A 15,768-nucleotide genomic window follows, 5' to 3' on the forward strand; every position below is an offset into this window, starting at 1 on the left:
AGTTAGCGGTGTCCCTGCTTGCTGCAGGGGGGGTGGACTAGATGACCTCTAGGGGTCCTTTCTGACTCAAAACTTTCTATGATTCTATGATTCTAACTCAACATTCATCTCATTGGTGACATGGTGCACATCTCAAAGGGTCACCAAGAAACACAGCCAGGACTCCAAAACTTTTAAAACCATTTTTATTAGCTTCCAAGTCTGGGAGTCCAGAGACTTCTGCTAAAGCCCTAATAAACTCAGAGTTATATTTAATTTAAGCAATTGCCCTAGATTATCCTATGAACTGTGGCACTTGCCAAGTTCTCTACAGCCCTAGGATTTGTGAAGAGGTCCTCCAGTGGATTATTATGCCTTTTCTGTAGTGCCGAAACCAAAAGCGTCTTCCCTGAACAAAGCTGATGTCTGGGGAATCCTTAACAGTATTCTGGGTTCTTTACACAGTGTCAGGCAACAGTTCCAAAATTACACATTTTAAAAATAAATTTTTGTTGTGGTTACAAATGTAACCCCAGAAAACTAATCTAAGCTCCAGTTTTGATCACTAGAAGTATTTTATGCACAGTTGCTTGGAAAAACAGTTTTCATATCACTACCACACACAAAGTTACCACTACCATGTGAGGCTATCTTTGCTTCTCTTAACAATCGTTAACATTGGGCAACTGGAAAAGGGCGAAACATCGGATGCAGTTCAAGGTGAAATAAAACATTTAACACAGTCCAGAAGAGGACTATTTCAATAAACCCATTTTATATAAAACAAGAATTTCAGAAATATCAGACAAAAAAAATGGCACAAACTTTTTGTTAACCATTGTTGTAAGTGTTATCTTAAAATTTTCAGTATGATCAAACACAATTTATGTAATTAAGACCTCCAGGACAGGAATCCAGTCTCTTCTTGTCTGTAAGAACTGTAGCACATCGCTGATGCAACATACGCAGCAGCAGAAAAGGTAAGATAAAGAGAACCAATCAGACCACAATCATGTAACAGAAAGTATGAATAAGAACAGACAAAAAACAAAATGCTGTTAGTAAGCTGTGTTTTCCTCTTCACCTCAGGTAAGCAGTATCAAATATTTAAGTACCAACTAATGGTCCCACAACCCTAGGAAAAGAATGCTGAAACAAAATCATGCTTATTGGCACCAGACAGGACTTTGCACACACATAACTTCATCTATGTGCTAGTAACAACTCCAGTCAGTCTCATTTGGAAAACAGTGACTTAGACTCAGCACAAAATACAACTCTGCAGGGATGGCAACTTCTCAGGGGTGAATCAAGTTACATTCTTCTTCCTGAAGCTAGTGACTAAACATGTCCATAAAAAACTGAGCAGGGGCAGGAGATGCTGCCTCTTGTAGCTTGCTGCTTCTCAGTTTTCTTGTTATTTGCATTTTGTGTGTGTACAAGATCAACGCTGCATTCATTCAGCAAGTTCCAAATTTGCCTGGAGTGGGGAGGTGAGAGTCATTGCCTCTCACAAATTGCTGCAGCATCCTGATGCATGCCATTCCAAACTCACTTGCACACTCTTTGGCAATCACATACTTGATTCTTGACCCTGATAAAGGTAACCCAACAGACTGCAAAGCTGACTCGCGATAAACGGCACACTGTAACCAAAGAATTCTAACAGCTTTAGGCCATACAATGGCACACCAGTATCGCAAACAGCAAGCTCTGAGATAATAAAGACATAGCAGAGAATACTCCAAGTCTGACCAAGGTTACAAATTATACACCACTGTGTCATTTGAATCACACTACTAAAGAAGAAAAGCAGGCTGTACAGTATCGCTGCAGTGTGCACATTTTTTACCTGGCTATGTTGGTCTGGATAACAGAAGAAACACTTCTAGTGAACTACAGCATAAATCCCCATTCTAAATTACACTGGTAGAATAAAAGCTCTTACATCTCCCGCCCCCCGCTTTTACCCCCTTTATACAATTTGACTAGCTCATTTAACTTGAAAAAATTGATCTAGTTTTTCCAGCACAAGCTGTATCTGGTATAGGATATTGTCAAGGTAGCTTCATTGGTAAGTAACAAGTACAGATAGAACTAAAACCTGGTATCTATAAAAAATAAAAGAAGATTATGTTAATCTTTGTACAGCAGAGATTTAAAATCAGCACTAAGAATTTATTCCAATATATTAGTTCTACGTTTCTAAACATTAGGTCAGCAAATTAAGACAAAGAATGAAAATAACTCATAAATAACTTACTGAAGCTATAAAGACACAGTATGAAAGATTACATCTCAGGTAATCTTACATTAAATACAAAGAGTTTTATTATTAATAGGCTACCCACTTAATGTAAGCTGTCAGAACAGATGAGTGGCAGTGAAAATGCTGATAAAAACTGGGCCAAAAAAAGATTTAAAAAAAAATCCAAACTGAAAATGTATTGCCAGAACAAACAACAATTATATTAGAACACAATCACTAAACATAAGTCACTACGACATAAAAGACACTATCCATACTACTCATAAAAGGAAAACAGATTAACTGACCCTGCAGGACCTTTGATTCTGCAAAGCCTTGCAGACAGCCTTGATTTCATTCACTCTGAGCAGAAGTCAGAAGTGCTAACAACCAATACGAGCAGGATTAAACCCATTATAGCAGCACATGAGGACAACTAAAGATTTAAGAAACTAGGCGCCAAAAATATCAGTCTTTGATTTTAAAATAATCAATACCTTTAGACAAAAAATTAATAAATGCTGAATTTACAAAACTTTAGTCTTGATGTGCTGCTTGTCAGCTTCAACAGTAACTTGTATATCCAAAGCTGTCTAGAACAAGGTATAGCTGAAAAATTTCTGACCAGTGTGATAGAGACTAGTTTTATTAAGACTAATGGAAAATCTAAATAGAGTTGTCAACTTCACCTATTTCAGGAAACAGCAAGTATTTGCAATGAAGACTTTGATTCTGCAACAAAGCTATTAGTGGTCATTGTTATATCTCATCTACGACAAGAATGAGAATTTGCTTAGTGGCTCAAATTATGCTTACATCAGAGTCCCATACATATATGAAATTGGTCTTAATGACAGGAATTTTTAAACAAATGCAATGCTGCTGAAAAATGTCACATAACTAAACATTAAATCATATTCTGTTGGCTCTTTACCACATGGAGATACATTGTCACTCTGTCAGCTTCACTTCGTCAAGTATTTTAAATAACTACCTCCCGTTTTGCAGCAATTCATTCTTATGATTCAACAGTAAAGACTATATTACCAAGGAAAACTGGGAAGCACAGTAGCATACTCTCGCTGCATTCTCAAGAGCAAAGACTAGGCCTGGTTGATGAGATAGAAGTATACGCATTTCCACTACATATTCCTTTATTACCACAATGATCTTGAAAATTATACTGTTTAATGTCAAATACTTGCCTTAACATGTAATATTTCACATACTTATGCTGCAAACATTTCCATTGCATAACATACTGCAACTTGAACAAACAGTTGAGAATTGTTTGCCAGCAGAATCTCAAGGAAGGCTGCTTAAGTTCAATTATAACAAAATGGAATAATAATAGAAAGTAAAGTTATCCACTGTTAGAATGGGAAAAGTATCTCTTTTTAACAGGACTGCACAAGTTCTGAAAGTGAAAAAAGATCACTCCAAAACATAAAATAAAGGTGATATACTTATTTCAACACTGTTTCGCTTTTGAGTATTTCCTATTTCTATCAATAGGAAGCCACAAGTAGCACCTAAACTGCTCAAAAGACTCATAGCATGCTACTTTGGCTCTATCACTCTGCTCCTCACAGCTTTTACAATCCAGTTCCACTTTCAGTTTATTGGCCTTAGTGTCATGCTTGGTACGGCCCCTTCTTAGGCAGTTTTAAAAAGCTCAATACATTAATTGCAACAACATGAAGTACAAGACATATGGAGAACTTTTTCCTGTAATCGTGACAGCATCTCCAACAGTATTTCTACTGGAAAACCGAAAAGTTTAAATTGAATAAACTACTTAACGTTTGCAGAGTCCAGCAACTTACTGTCTCAATAAATAAGCCACAGACTTTTGGAGTTCCCCCAGAGAATTAAAAAGTGTACTTGTAGGACTGTCCATATGTTACATGGAAGCTACTCCATGAACACATCAGCACCAGAACTAAATCACTTCACAACACACTTTAGAAGTGATTACTTCATGCATTTAACACTTTTTATACATAATTAAATACACGTCTATTTATGCAAGAGCCCCATACATACATGAAATTGGTCTCAACGACAACACTTTCTAAGCATAACGCAATGCTGCTGAAAAATGTCAAATAACTAAATGTAAAATCATATTCTGTGGCACCTTTACAAGAAGATACATTTTCAGTAGGATTTCTAGTGGAATAACAGATGCCTTCCTCACTAGGAGCTCTATACAGAAACCCAAAGTTTCAACACGTGCCGTTCAAGGAATAAAGACTAATGGTTCATCTGCTTAGAAACATACTGATTTAAAAAAATTAAAAGTTTCCAAAGGAGATGCAGCTTAGAAGCTCTCTACAGGTAAGACAGATAGATAGATATATATATATGCAATATATATATATTAAAAAATCATTCTTTGTTCTCGACTCAAGAATAAAGGTTGCTATTTACGTGCCTGCACTTCAGTCTATTCAATATCTGTTGAGAGACATGACATCAAAGTACACAAACTGTTGAATACTTCCAAAATTTTTTAGGTGTAAGTAGGTGCACAGTACTGCAAGCATACACTGACCTCCTCCCCCCATCCCATGTAAACCTCTGGCCTAAAAAACATTTGGGTCTTCCCGTCTTGAAATACCTAACCAGCTCTAACTGACAGAAACTTCTCCTCCAAAGCAAGAATGGAGAAAAGTTCACTACCTCCATGAAAAGAATAAAGTTAGGAAGCGTAACTATATTTTCGAACTTGTGAAGATTATTTTACAAATACTAACTACTTGTCCTTGAACATAACATTCCGAGTGAGCACTGATGCTCCAAGGCAAACTACGTTTTAACATCCACAGCACGCATTTCGAGCATACCGAGAGGAAATCTTCCTAACTGTGGCGTGTGATGCACTCCAGACAAAGTACGAGACATAAAAGCACTTTTTTCGTGAAATATTCTTTTTTACCGGGAAAAACGGGCTCACCGCTGTCTGACAGCCCCTGACGTGCAGGCCGGGCGTTGCTGCAGGACGACAAGCTCCGCAAGTCGCCAGCGAACGCGGAGCTCACAGGTTCACCCGGCTGCCCGACCGGGGCTGTCCAGGGGCGGGGGAAACGCTCGGTGCTGCGGCAACCCCTGCCTCCACCCGCTGAGGAGAACGGCGAAGCTCCCGTCGGCGGGATCGCGGTAAGCGACGCGCCGCTGACCCCGGCTGAGGGGGACGGGCCGGGCCCCGCCGGCCGACCCGAGCGATGAGGGAGGGCTCCCGCGGCCAGGCCCTGCCTCACGGCGCAGAGGCAGACGAGGTCCGACCGCCACGGCCCCCGGCCACCTGCAGGCCGCTCCTCCGCGCCCGCCCCGGCCCGCCCGGCCCTGCCCGCCGGCGGGAGGCGAGGCCGCCGGAGCGGGGATGCCGCCGCCGCCGCCGCCTTACCTGAGCCAGGACTGTGGGGAACGCGCCCGGCCGCCCGCTGTAACACGCCGCCAGGGAGCCTCCCCCGAGCAGGGCGGCGGCGGCGGCGACTCTCCAGCTGGGCGGGCGCCGCTGGCTCCAAGGGGGCCGCGGCCCGGCGAGCCGCCCCCTCAGCGGAGCGCGGGCGCCCGCTGCTAGCGTCGCCCTCCACGCCGCCATCTTCCCGGAAGCGACCGCGGCGCCGCCAGCATCACACCGGCCCCTCCGCCGCCAGGCGCGGGGCGCATGTGCAGCGGCAGGCCCGAGGCCCAGGGGCCGCTCCGCTGCCCGCCCGGCGGGCGGGGGTGGCTGTGTCTCGTCGCGATGGTGCCGTGCCCTGCACCGGCCCCGCTCGGCGAGCGGGAGGGAAACTGCCCACCAAACCGGAGGGGACGGAGCTGCCGGAGAGGTAACGCAGGCAGAGGCGCGCAGGGTCTCACGGCAGCGACCGGCTCCGCGTGGCCGCCTTCCCGTTTTGGGAACGCGCCCGGCTCCCGGCCCCTTCACCCCAGGCCGGGGCGTCCCCTCAGGGGTGAGGGGAGGCGGCAGGGTCCGCGCTTCAAGCGTTGGGCTGAGAACAGCTGAATTGGGGGGGCCGGTCGGCGCGCAGAGGCCCTGCGCGACCGGCCCGGGCCCCGGGGGGTCTGCGGCTGCCCCTGGCCCTGCCCCGGGCCGGGGGGAGCGCAGGCCGGGCTCCCGGTGGAGAGGGCAGGCGGTGGCGGGGGTGAGGCGTGTTGTCCGTGGCAGGGCACGGAGCTGCGAAGGCCTGGCCTGTGCGGCCGAGGACTGAGAAGTGGCGACGCTTGTAGCGGTCCGGGGGTGCCCCTTGCCAGCTCGCACAGAGCCCGGCTGCCCGCTGATGTGAGTCTTCTTCCAGATCGTCAAGCCGCTGCTGAGCACAGGAGGAACAACAGGTCACGAACTGTCACAAACTGGGCTTAAACCCCGTGGGCAGCCTGCTGTGCAGAGCCGGGCAGGGCTGGTGAGCCGGCGCTGGCAGGGCTGGCCTGGCGCCGTGTGCCTTGCGGTCAGGGTGTTCCAAGGGTTGGAGACGTCGTGTACGGACGCGTTGCTCTGCGTGTGTTCCAGATGAGAAACAACAAAAGCGTGAATAAGTTTCAAACATCCTTTTCAAAGGCAGAGTAGAGCTTCTCATGAAATACAGATGACAGAAGACATTGTTTACAGAAACTGTCATGGCAGAGGTGAGAGCTGAAAAGCATGACAGGTTGAATTGACCAGCAGTAACACTTGTGTCAAAGACAACTATTCACTGTCAGTGCTTCAGAGTGCTTTTTTGTCCACTACCATAATTTTAACCAAGTTCTCTAGGCCTTGATTAATTTAGTTGATTACACCCAAGCATTAGTTAGTTGATCACGTTCAAACATTGGGGAATTAACGGTACAGTCACATGCAGTAAAGCGGAGAGGAAGCTAAATGACATTTGTAGGTTGGCAGTGCCAGTACCCATGTTTTCAGAGTAGTTCACCTAGTGGCTGCATGCGAATGTGGGAGAAGACTGGGGAGAGAACTGCTGCCTGCAATTTCCTATTACTTTGATCTTTAGTTAAAGAGTACTCGGTTCATTTTAGCAAACTATCTTTTACCTCTTTCTGATATGACAGCCAGTACTGTGTTGTCAGCATCACAAATGCTGTAGTACAGACTCTGAAACATGGAGATGCTTTTTTACCCTCTATTCACTGATGAACGGTGGTCATCCATCAGTGCCACTAAAGTAATTTGAGTTCACTGTCCTTCCCTGACCTGAATTTGGAGTCATGAATTCAGTTTCATAGATGGTAATTTCAGTCATCTAACTAACAGCATCTCAGAATTTATCCAGTCTTCCATTAGCATTTGTTGTTTGCTGAGTGTCATTCTGTGAGGTGTTTGGGACATCGTCAGGAATGTGCCACCTGAGTCCTTAGCAGGATACAAACCCTTCAAAAACACCTTCTCTGGGGAACACAAATGACTGCTCATTGCAAAGTCAGCCAAGAGTGCAACACACAGGGTGAATGGTTTCCATCTCTGCAGACTAATGTACATTGCAAAATCTTTTTCCTGTCCCCAGAGACCTGCAAAGTAACTCGTACAGGAAGATCCTTTCTAATCCCCAGATACTGTAAAACATAGCAGCAAAATCCCTCTATCATCATATACAAACACACACTACAAAATCCCACTTCTGCTGTAGAGATCTAAAACTTGCAGCAAATTCCTGTCCCCTATTTCTACTTCCCTCTAGACAGACAAAATATTTTCCATCCCAGTCTTACAGTTTGACACAGAATATTTTCACAAACACATTAAGAGTACTTCCCTTTCTGTGTCAGCCAATAACAAGCACTTCATGAATGCTGGCAACATCCCAGAAACGTTGTAAAGGATGGCTGAGAGATTTGAATTCTGAATACCAGCTCCCTTGATGTTGAACACATGACCACAACACAGGTAAGCAGGTTTAGTTCAGCATCCTGCCAGGCATTTTCAGTTTTTCTTGGAGTAAGAATGAGTAAGTAGGTCATTTGTCTTTCCTCAGATGGCATTCGTGACTGGAACAGATACAACTGCAGTGTGAATGGAGAACTATTCTCACATGACTGCAGGCACTCAATGCTGATGGGGAAGTGTCCTTAGCCACCCCTTCTCTCCCTGCAGTAAATCCACCCCATGTGTGCAGTGTCCAAGAGTGCAAAGCTCCTGTGCACTAACGTGGCTCGCACCTGTGTTGCTGTAACCAGACTGGTATATCTGTGGGCACTAGAACATATGCCTAGGTAGCTAGAAAACCCTTGGCTATTAAGACATAGTCCTGTTTCATCTTGTGCAGTATCACTGCAGCATAGTTTATGACAAAGTTTATGATCGCTGTAGTCTGTAGAAAATGACACTGACAGGCTGGTAACTATAACAGGAGTTTCATCAGAAAAATTGACCTATGTGGTGCCAAATGTCATCAACTACTATGCCCTGCGGCACTAAAATGCTAGTTCACAGGCTCTCTTTCCCATCCTGCTCAGTTTGCTCTTATTGGCTTTTGTAAGCAGAAATCATTACATTTAGTAAGCTGACATACCTACTTTTTTAACATGTTGTTTGTGCATGTTGACTTCAGACTTTGTACTAGAGATGTTTGCATTGCTGAAAATTTGCAAAAGTAAATGAAAAGTCTAATAAAATGTTTTCTTAAATGTTTAAGAATGTAATTTTCCTGTACGATTCAATGTTCTACTGAATTGTTATATAACAATACTTAAATGCAGTCATTTCTTGTTAGGCATAATGAACATAACGTGAAGTCACATCAAAAGATGAAAACACACTAACCATGAAATAAAACCCTTGTGGCTTCTGTGATTCTTAGGAAATCATGTTTGACAGAAACGTCAATTCTTCCAAGTTTTGTTACAAAATCAAAAGCAAAAATTAAAAATACCAAGTAAACCACAGCTCCACATGCCTGAAGGGTCTACTTCCATGTCTCAGTGTCTTTCAAGAGCATTAGGCCAAGTTCCGACAGGGATTCACTCTCTGCTAGAACTCCATTCCCCTCAAGAGCATTAGGCTTAGTGCCAGTATTCATTTACATTAATTCTAAACCCTTTCTTACTATTTTAGATAGAATAAAGAGTTGAGAGACGGAGTCAGTCACCCAGCCTGAGGGCCACTCGTCTTTCTTGTCTGTCTTTCAGGACTTCAAATGCCGCGTAAACTGGATTGGGGAAGGGGACAGCCAGCCAGTTGCAAATTGAGGGAGGGGCTGGTGAGCCACCTTTTATATATGTGACCCCATTTCATGAGAAATTGCCTGGGGGAGGTCTGTCTTACTTGCCGCATGTGCACTTGACAGTAAGCTCCAACCAAAAGTAAGATTTTAGTAGGCTAGGCCCTGTACTAACAATATTTAGGATACTTTCCTGGAGGAGCTGAAAAGACAAGCTAACTGAAAGACTGGAAGTATCACTGTTTGGTTTTGTAGGTGAGGAACTGGACCATAGATTCAATTCTGTCCAACGTCAGACAGAAGATTGAAGTGGAAGGTCTCACAAAGTCAGGCCTTATTTAGCCCCTTCAAAATGACAGTGGTCCTCTTAAGAATATCACTTGTACTTTACTTTAACAGATGTGAGAGCAATCTGTCTGCCTATGATTACAAGGAAAACACTCTGAAGCAAATAAGGATATAAGCACAAGGAAGACAAGTTTTGTTAAAAGTGATAAAACTAAATAATCCTAGCTCACTTTGAAAACTACAGGGTGATTGGACAAAACTGGACAGTCATTAAAGTTGGATGGCCAATACCTTGATCTCTATTCAGAGTCTCAGAGGTCATGTACAAGGTTATTTATGGTGAAGGCTTAGAGTTGACTTCATGGATTTCCAAAGCCGCTTCATGTGCTAGAGTGACTATTATTCATAGAATCATAGAATCATAGAATAGTTTGGGTTGGAAGGGACCTTTAAAGGTCATCTAGTCCAACCTCCCTGCAATGAGCAGGGACATCTTCAACTAGACCACGTTGCTCACAGCCCCATCCAACCTGACCTTGAATGTTTCCATAATTTCTACCCATCCTTCCTCCACAAGAAAACAAACAAACAACAAACAGATAACAGATCGGTTTCAAGGAAGCTGAAATACCTTCCTCTGATGAAGAAGCCTTAAGATGTCAATGTACTGTTACTTTACAGAAAGTCCAGTTACTTTATAGGCTTTGGAGATGATGGAAATGGAACTGATTATTAGACAGTCAACATTCATCCACTAGTAAGACTGAAAATAAATGTGAGCATTTTGTGGCTAGATAACACTGTTCAGCTCATAAATAAGAGTTCACAGCAATCTTTGCATTTAGGAGCTAGGCCATAAATATAGCTTATCTTCAAATATTTTCAACTTGCTAAAGTCACTTGAAAGCTTATCATGATAGACTCCATTTAAAAGGAAAATAATTAAAATTTATCTGTGTCCCCAGATACCTCTCATAGCATTAATTTATATTGACCTTTCTAACACACTGACTGTCTTCCCACACTGTTCCTATGTAGTTAGCTGAAAAACACCTTGCTGGCATATGTAACAAGTTCCCTCAAACTTCAGAAGAATTACTGATTTAAGTGAAGTTGAAAAATCCAAGAAAAAAGTTGAAAGCAAAATTATTAGTTTTTAAAAATACATTTGAGAATTTAAGATACTAGTAATGTAATAGGAAAGATTTTAAAATACAGTTTCTAAGTTGGAAGTGACCTTTTTGTGATAAATATTTGATTCATAAAAGAAATGGTACGCAGACTGCTGAAATACTGCTTTTATGTGAATTAAAAAAAAACAGGACAAAACTGATACTCTGTTGTGAAGGAACATGAATCTTTTTGAATTTGAAAAGTATATTCATTGTGGCTTTCCATGTTAGGCTGCAGGTCTCAATTCTGTGAAGAGTTACTTATCCCTAATTTTAAGCATTTTGAAAAATTCTGTGTTCTGAAGCAAGACTACTCCTACTGCATAAAATTAACTGTACACATAAATCTTTGAAGACTGGGGACTTGCTTGCAGTTATATGAGAACTGCGGTTCAACTGCTGGTTTATCTTTTAATGATAAGATCCCTTGGCACCTTTGCAACAATAATAGAGGTCCCATGTTTCCCTGAAAACATTTTAAGCCATGGAATTATGTTATGTGCTTTAGTGGTTAACATTTTCCTCATGGTTCCAGCTGAGTAACTTATACTTCATTTTTCTTCCCTTCCAAACATTATTCTGTAATGTTAACTTGCACCGATTAAAAAGGTAGACCCATATCTAAATGAAATCCTGTAATTTTGGCTATTTACCCATATCTTCATATACCTACATACATTTACATTTATATATGTATCTTGCCTATAACATATTAATCGTAGGATTTCCTGAAATCTTATAAGTGCTTCCCATGTAAATATAAAATTTTATTGTGGGGATCTTACTGTATTTCAGGGAGCATTTCTTCTCTTTCATTCTCTGAAATCGGTGTGAGCATTGCCATCAATTTTAATTATACCAGTATTTCACTCTAAGTTTTATAGGAAGAGATGTCAGCAATAACTATAGTTAAGGTTGCCTAACACTTTCCACTGTATAGACTCTGTACTTAAAAAAGAGAGAGGGATAGAAATTATACATAAGACTACAATAAAACAAGTCAAGATTAGCAAAGTTAATTTTATCTGTGTTACTTGAAAAACCAGAAGGATTTATTAGGAGCTCAGACTATATTTTTAAATGCCGTGACTGATATAATTTTAAATAATTATTGTTATGTAGTTCAAAAAATACAATAAAGATGGCAAAGACATTACTTCACAGTATTACTAAAGAAACAAATATAGAATTATCAGTATTTTAACTTGTAAAATATTTTTAAAATACATGTTTTCTGGAAATGTTGGCATAGAAGAAGCATCGTATACCTTCTTTCTTGTTTCTTTTCCCAGACCACTGTCTAAAGCTACTGTTAATAACACTTTGTAGTACTACTGTGATTTATTAATTAAAATTATCTTAAATTATAATGTCTTTAATACTGCTGAAGATGATGAAGTGTATATAATTATTTCTTTGGAAAAGAAAGGAATTATAAAACTCTTAAATTACTGTTTTCTGTAATGTATTCTCTTATTTTAAGTAGTGTTTACTTCTTTTGCTCAGAATATCATTTATGATCTTTGATTGCACCTATTTTTGTATAAGCAGAGGGAGGCATGATTATTTTCCAAATATACGTGTTTAGTTGTTTAGTAACTAAAATTAGTGTAAGGTCTGTTCTAAGCTAATAGAGCTATGAGGATGATGAGGGGACTGGAGCATCCCTACTACGAGGAAAGGCTGGGGAAGCTGGGCTTGTTTAGCCTGAAGAAGAGAAGGCTGAGAGGGGACCTTATAAATGCATGTAAATATCTTAAGGGTGAGTGTCAGGAGGATGGGGCCAGACTCTTTTCAGTGGTGCCCTGCAACAGGACGAGGGGCAATGGGCACAGACTGAAGCATAGGAAGTTCCAGCTGAACGTGAGGAAGAACTTCTTCCCTCTGAGGGTGACTGAGCACTGGAACAGGCTGCCCTGGGTTTTGTGGAGTCTCCTTCTCTGGAGATATTCAAGACCCGCCTGGACAAGGTCCTGTGCAGCCTGCTGTAGGTGACCCTGCTTTGGCAGGGAGGTTGGACTAGCTGACCCACAGAGGTCCCTTCCAACACCTGTGTACCATTCTGTGATTCTGTAATAGCGTGAGCATGTGGTAGACACATACCTTCACTAAAAAAGGTTCTGTGATCCTTTTGTAAAAAAGTTTAAAGTCCTAATGCAAAGTTCGTTATGGTCAGCAGAGTCTTCCTGTTTCCACTGATGTCTGCAATTGGCTCTTACAGAGTTGAAAAATAGCTATATTGTGTAAATATTGTGGACAGTATTGGTATGTCTGCTGTTGAGGAGTTTCTTAGTCTGTAGCTGCATCAATAGTGACTGTTGGAGCCACTCACAAAGGCATAGTAATAATGGCACTAATAAAAGTCTCTGAAGAAACTTTGGACAAAGCTGCTCTTTGGAGAACAGTCCCTGCTTGGCACCGTTCAGGCAGGAGCTGTTGGCTGCGTACACCCAGCGAGAATTTGTAGTCCATTACAGGACCCTCCTCTAGAAAAGAAACTTGAGGGATCTGGTACTCTGCAATATCTGAATTGCGTGTGTCCAAGGAAGCATAAGCTATATCAAGAGCAGAAAGTCAAGATACAGAGACTGGCTCAGGTACAAAAGGCTTAGGGGGTCTTCTGGTCACATGGCATTCGTGGCATTTATGGGTCTTCATGTTCACACAGCTTAGGTAAGATCTCTCCGTATCTGCAGTGGAGAGATTTAGCTGAAGCAGCCCAGAGTGCAGCCAGCACACCTGTATGGTGCTGGTTCTGGTCCTTGAGCTCAGTCCCTGTCTCTCTTTTACGTAGCTCAAAAGATGTACCCCTACAGTATTAGTCAGTATCCACAGCAAACCAGCTGTAACTTAGTTTCTGAGGAGAGGGAACTGGTGAGACTAAACCCTGCATAACAGAGGTTTGTGCAGAATGGCAAGGGTATGTAAGACATGGCTAGGATTCGTCTGGCTAAAAATAAATGTCTACATAGAAGTGTCTGCACCTGAATTAATTGCCTTATGCTTGTTATAGTCAATGAGGACAAGTATGCATCTCTGCAGCATGATTCATCTCATCCTAAGATAGATGTTTAAAGTGGCTCAGATGAATTTCAACCAAAGAAATACCCATTTCACTCTTCCTGGCTGTAAGGGGAACCGAGGTGATTTCAGTTCCGCAGTAAATATCTACACTGTAACCTGCTTTTATTTACTGCTTATTGTTGCTGCAGAGATTCTAGAAGAGGAACTCTTGCAGATCTAGATATCAAACTTGTTGGGCACATATGCGGTTGGGTTGGCAATAAAAGAGATAGTGAGATGCAGTTTGATTGTGGCGTGCCACCCTGATGACGGGTGGAAGCGTGGATGTGTTACTTCAAGGTGCAGCTGAGGGAAGAATGTCTTACTGCTGTTGCATGTTGGGAAGTTGTGATACCCTACCTAAGTACTAACTTGTTACTAGGCTTATGAACAGCTGCATTTGGGAAACACTGAAATTTACATCTCTTTTGTGTCTTCCCTTGTATGAAAAATACGTGTATCCTCTGTCACTTCAGACATCACTCTTATCTGCTACAGAGGGAGCTCAGAGCTCGCAACGGCACAGGGTCCAGTGTTGCAGAGGCTACCTGCCTACTTGCCTTTGGTAGCTGAAAGCACTTAGGAGAGCTAGGCTTACCATGCTAGCCCCTAAGCTTAGCTGGGTAGGGCTCTGTGAGTAGGGAGAGAGCAACTGATGAAAGCAAGCTGTTTATTGTTCTCCACAGCAGCAAGAGAGACTGCCATTTTGACTCACAGGACGTGAGGTCAGCCTGGAGCCTCCCACTCCATAAGCCCTGAGAAACTCCAGGAAGCTGTGGCAGCAGTGGAGGACAGGACCAGCAGAGCCTATAGGCCACCTGCTGGAAACCAGGGACCACCTATGGTGTGACCTTACCCCAAATCTACCCATGACAGCTGTCTGTTACACCTAATAACATGCCAGAACCTAAAAGACCCCACTACTCTTGCCAGACCTGGATGGACAAAGTGGAAGGCAAGTCTGAGGGATAAGTATTGCATTTTTATATTGAATAAATTGTAGGTTAGCAGTTGCTGTTACAGACTAAGTAGGATTTAAATGCAATCAGTGTCTGTTCTCTTCTCCTCTTTGTAGTCTACTCCTTAATCTCTTTTTATATAGTCTCTATTTTATTATAAGTCATGTTGTGTGTATTCAGCAGCTACGTTTACTTGCTGATCAACAGAAACTCAACTACCACTGGTGGCTGGGGAGGGCCAGACTCCCTGCAGGGAGAGCAACAGGGGACTCTGCTACTCTGAAGGGTTAGGGTTCCTCATCAAGAACTAGGTATTACAGCACCTGTGGAGGGCTACTAGGGATTGATTGCCTTTTTTGGTACCATGAAGGGCAGCAGGCTGGAATGACTTGTCTAAGATCTTAAAACAAGGCGGTGACAAAGCTGGAAATAAACCCTGAAGGCAAAAGCTATTTGTAACATCTTTTCTGCAAATATTATATTATTTGGATGGTTTCCAGCTGATTATTGCAAAATTAAAAAAAAATAAATTCTGCATTACTGAACTTTTGGGGTCCCCATTTGATTTTAAATCCAGGGATGTCCGTGTCAGTCTTATGCTACTACTCATCTACTGTCTTATATCCACCTTGCACATAATATTTAAATTTTCCTAGCTATAACTCCATTGATTCTGATTTGTTGTAACTTGAATTCTGAAGAGACAGGACAGACTATGGTCCCATAAAAGCAAGTAACAAGAAGATGTAAGAAAGCAATGGCTAAACATGGTGGGAACCTCTGCCATTAACTTTATGCTTTATTTATTGCACCTTATTGTATTTCCTTGGTATCTAAATGACACAGGTTAAAAGTCCGTTATGTTCCCTAAGACTGACACATTCTCTAAGATTTTAATA

At 42.3% G+C, this 15,768-nt stretch overlaps 2 protein-coding genes across 5 annotated transcripts in view; one reads left to right on the forward strand and one right to left on the reverse strand.

Moving 5' to 3' along the window:
- MICU2 (mitochondrial calcium uptake 2) overlaps positions 1-5,891 on the reverse strand; it is a gene marked incomplete at its 5' end in the record, with an annotated part of 157,031 nt that extends 151,140 nt beyond the window's left edge. Inside the window, one exon of the mRNA XM_075413879.1 lies at positions 5,637-5,891. Within this exon, the coding sequence (XP_075269994.1) occupies positions 5,637-5,891 (255 nt within the window). The remainder of the gene's footprint in view (positions 1-5,636) is intronic.
- FGF9 (fibroblast growth factor 9) overlaps positions 5,892-15,768 on the forward strand; it is a 55,574-nt gene continuing 45,697 nt past the window's right edge. The window contains exons 1-3 of one of the 4 annotated variants that reach the window (XR_012763751.1): positions 5,892-6,063; positions 6,532-8,114; positions 8,203-12,236. Coding sequence is in view for 1 of the 4 variants with exons in the window: in XM_075419181.1 (XP_075275296.1) it covers positions 5,901-6,063 (163 nt within the window). In the remaining 3 variants the exon portion in view is untranslated. Of the gene's footprint in view, positions 6,064-6,531; positions 12,237-15,768 lie in introns of those variants that run through there. The other 3 variants (XR_012763752.1, XR_012763750.1, XM_075419181.1) reach the window with 3 other exon arrangements.

This window comes from Opisthocomus hoazin, chromosome 1 (genome assembly GCF_030867145.1).
Source record: "Opisthocomus hoazin isolate bOpiHoa1 chromosome 1, bOpiHoa1.hap1, whole genome shotgun sequence".
In the NCBI taxonomy this organism is placed as follows: Eukaryota; Metazoa; Chordata; class Aves; order Opisthocomiformes; family Opisthocomidae; genus Opisthocomus; species Opisthocomus hoazin.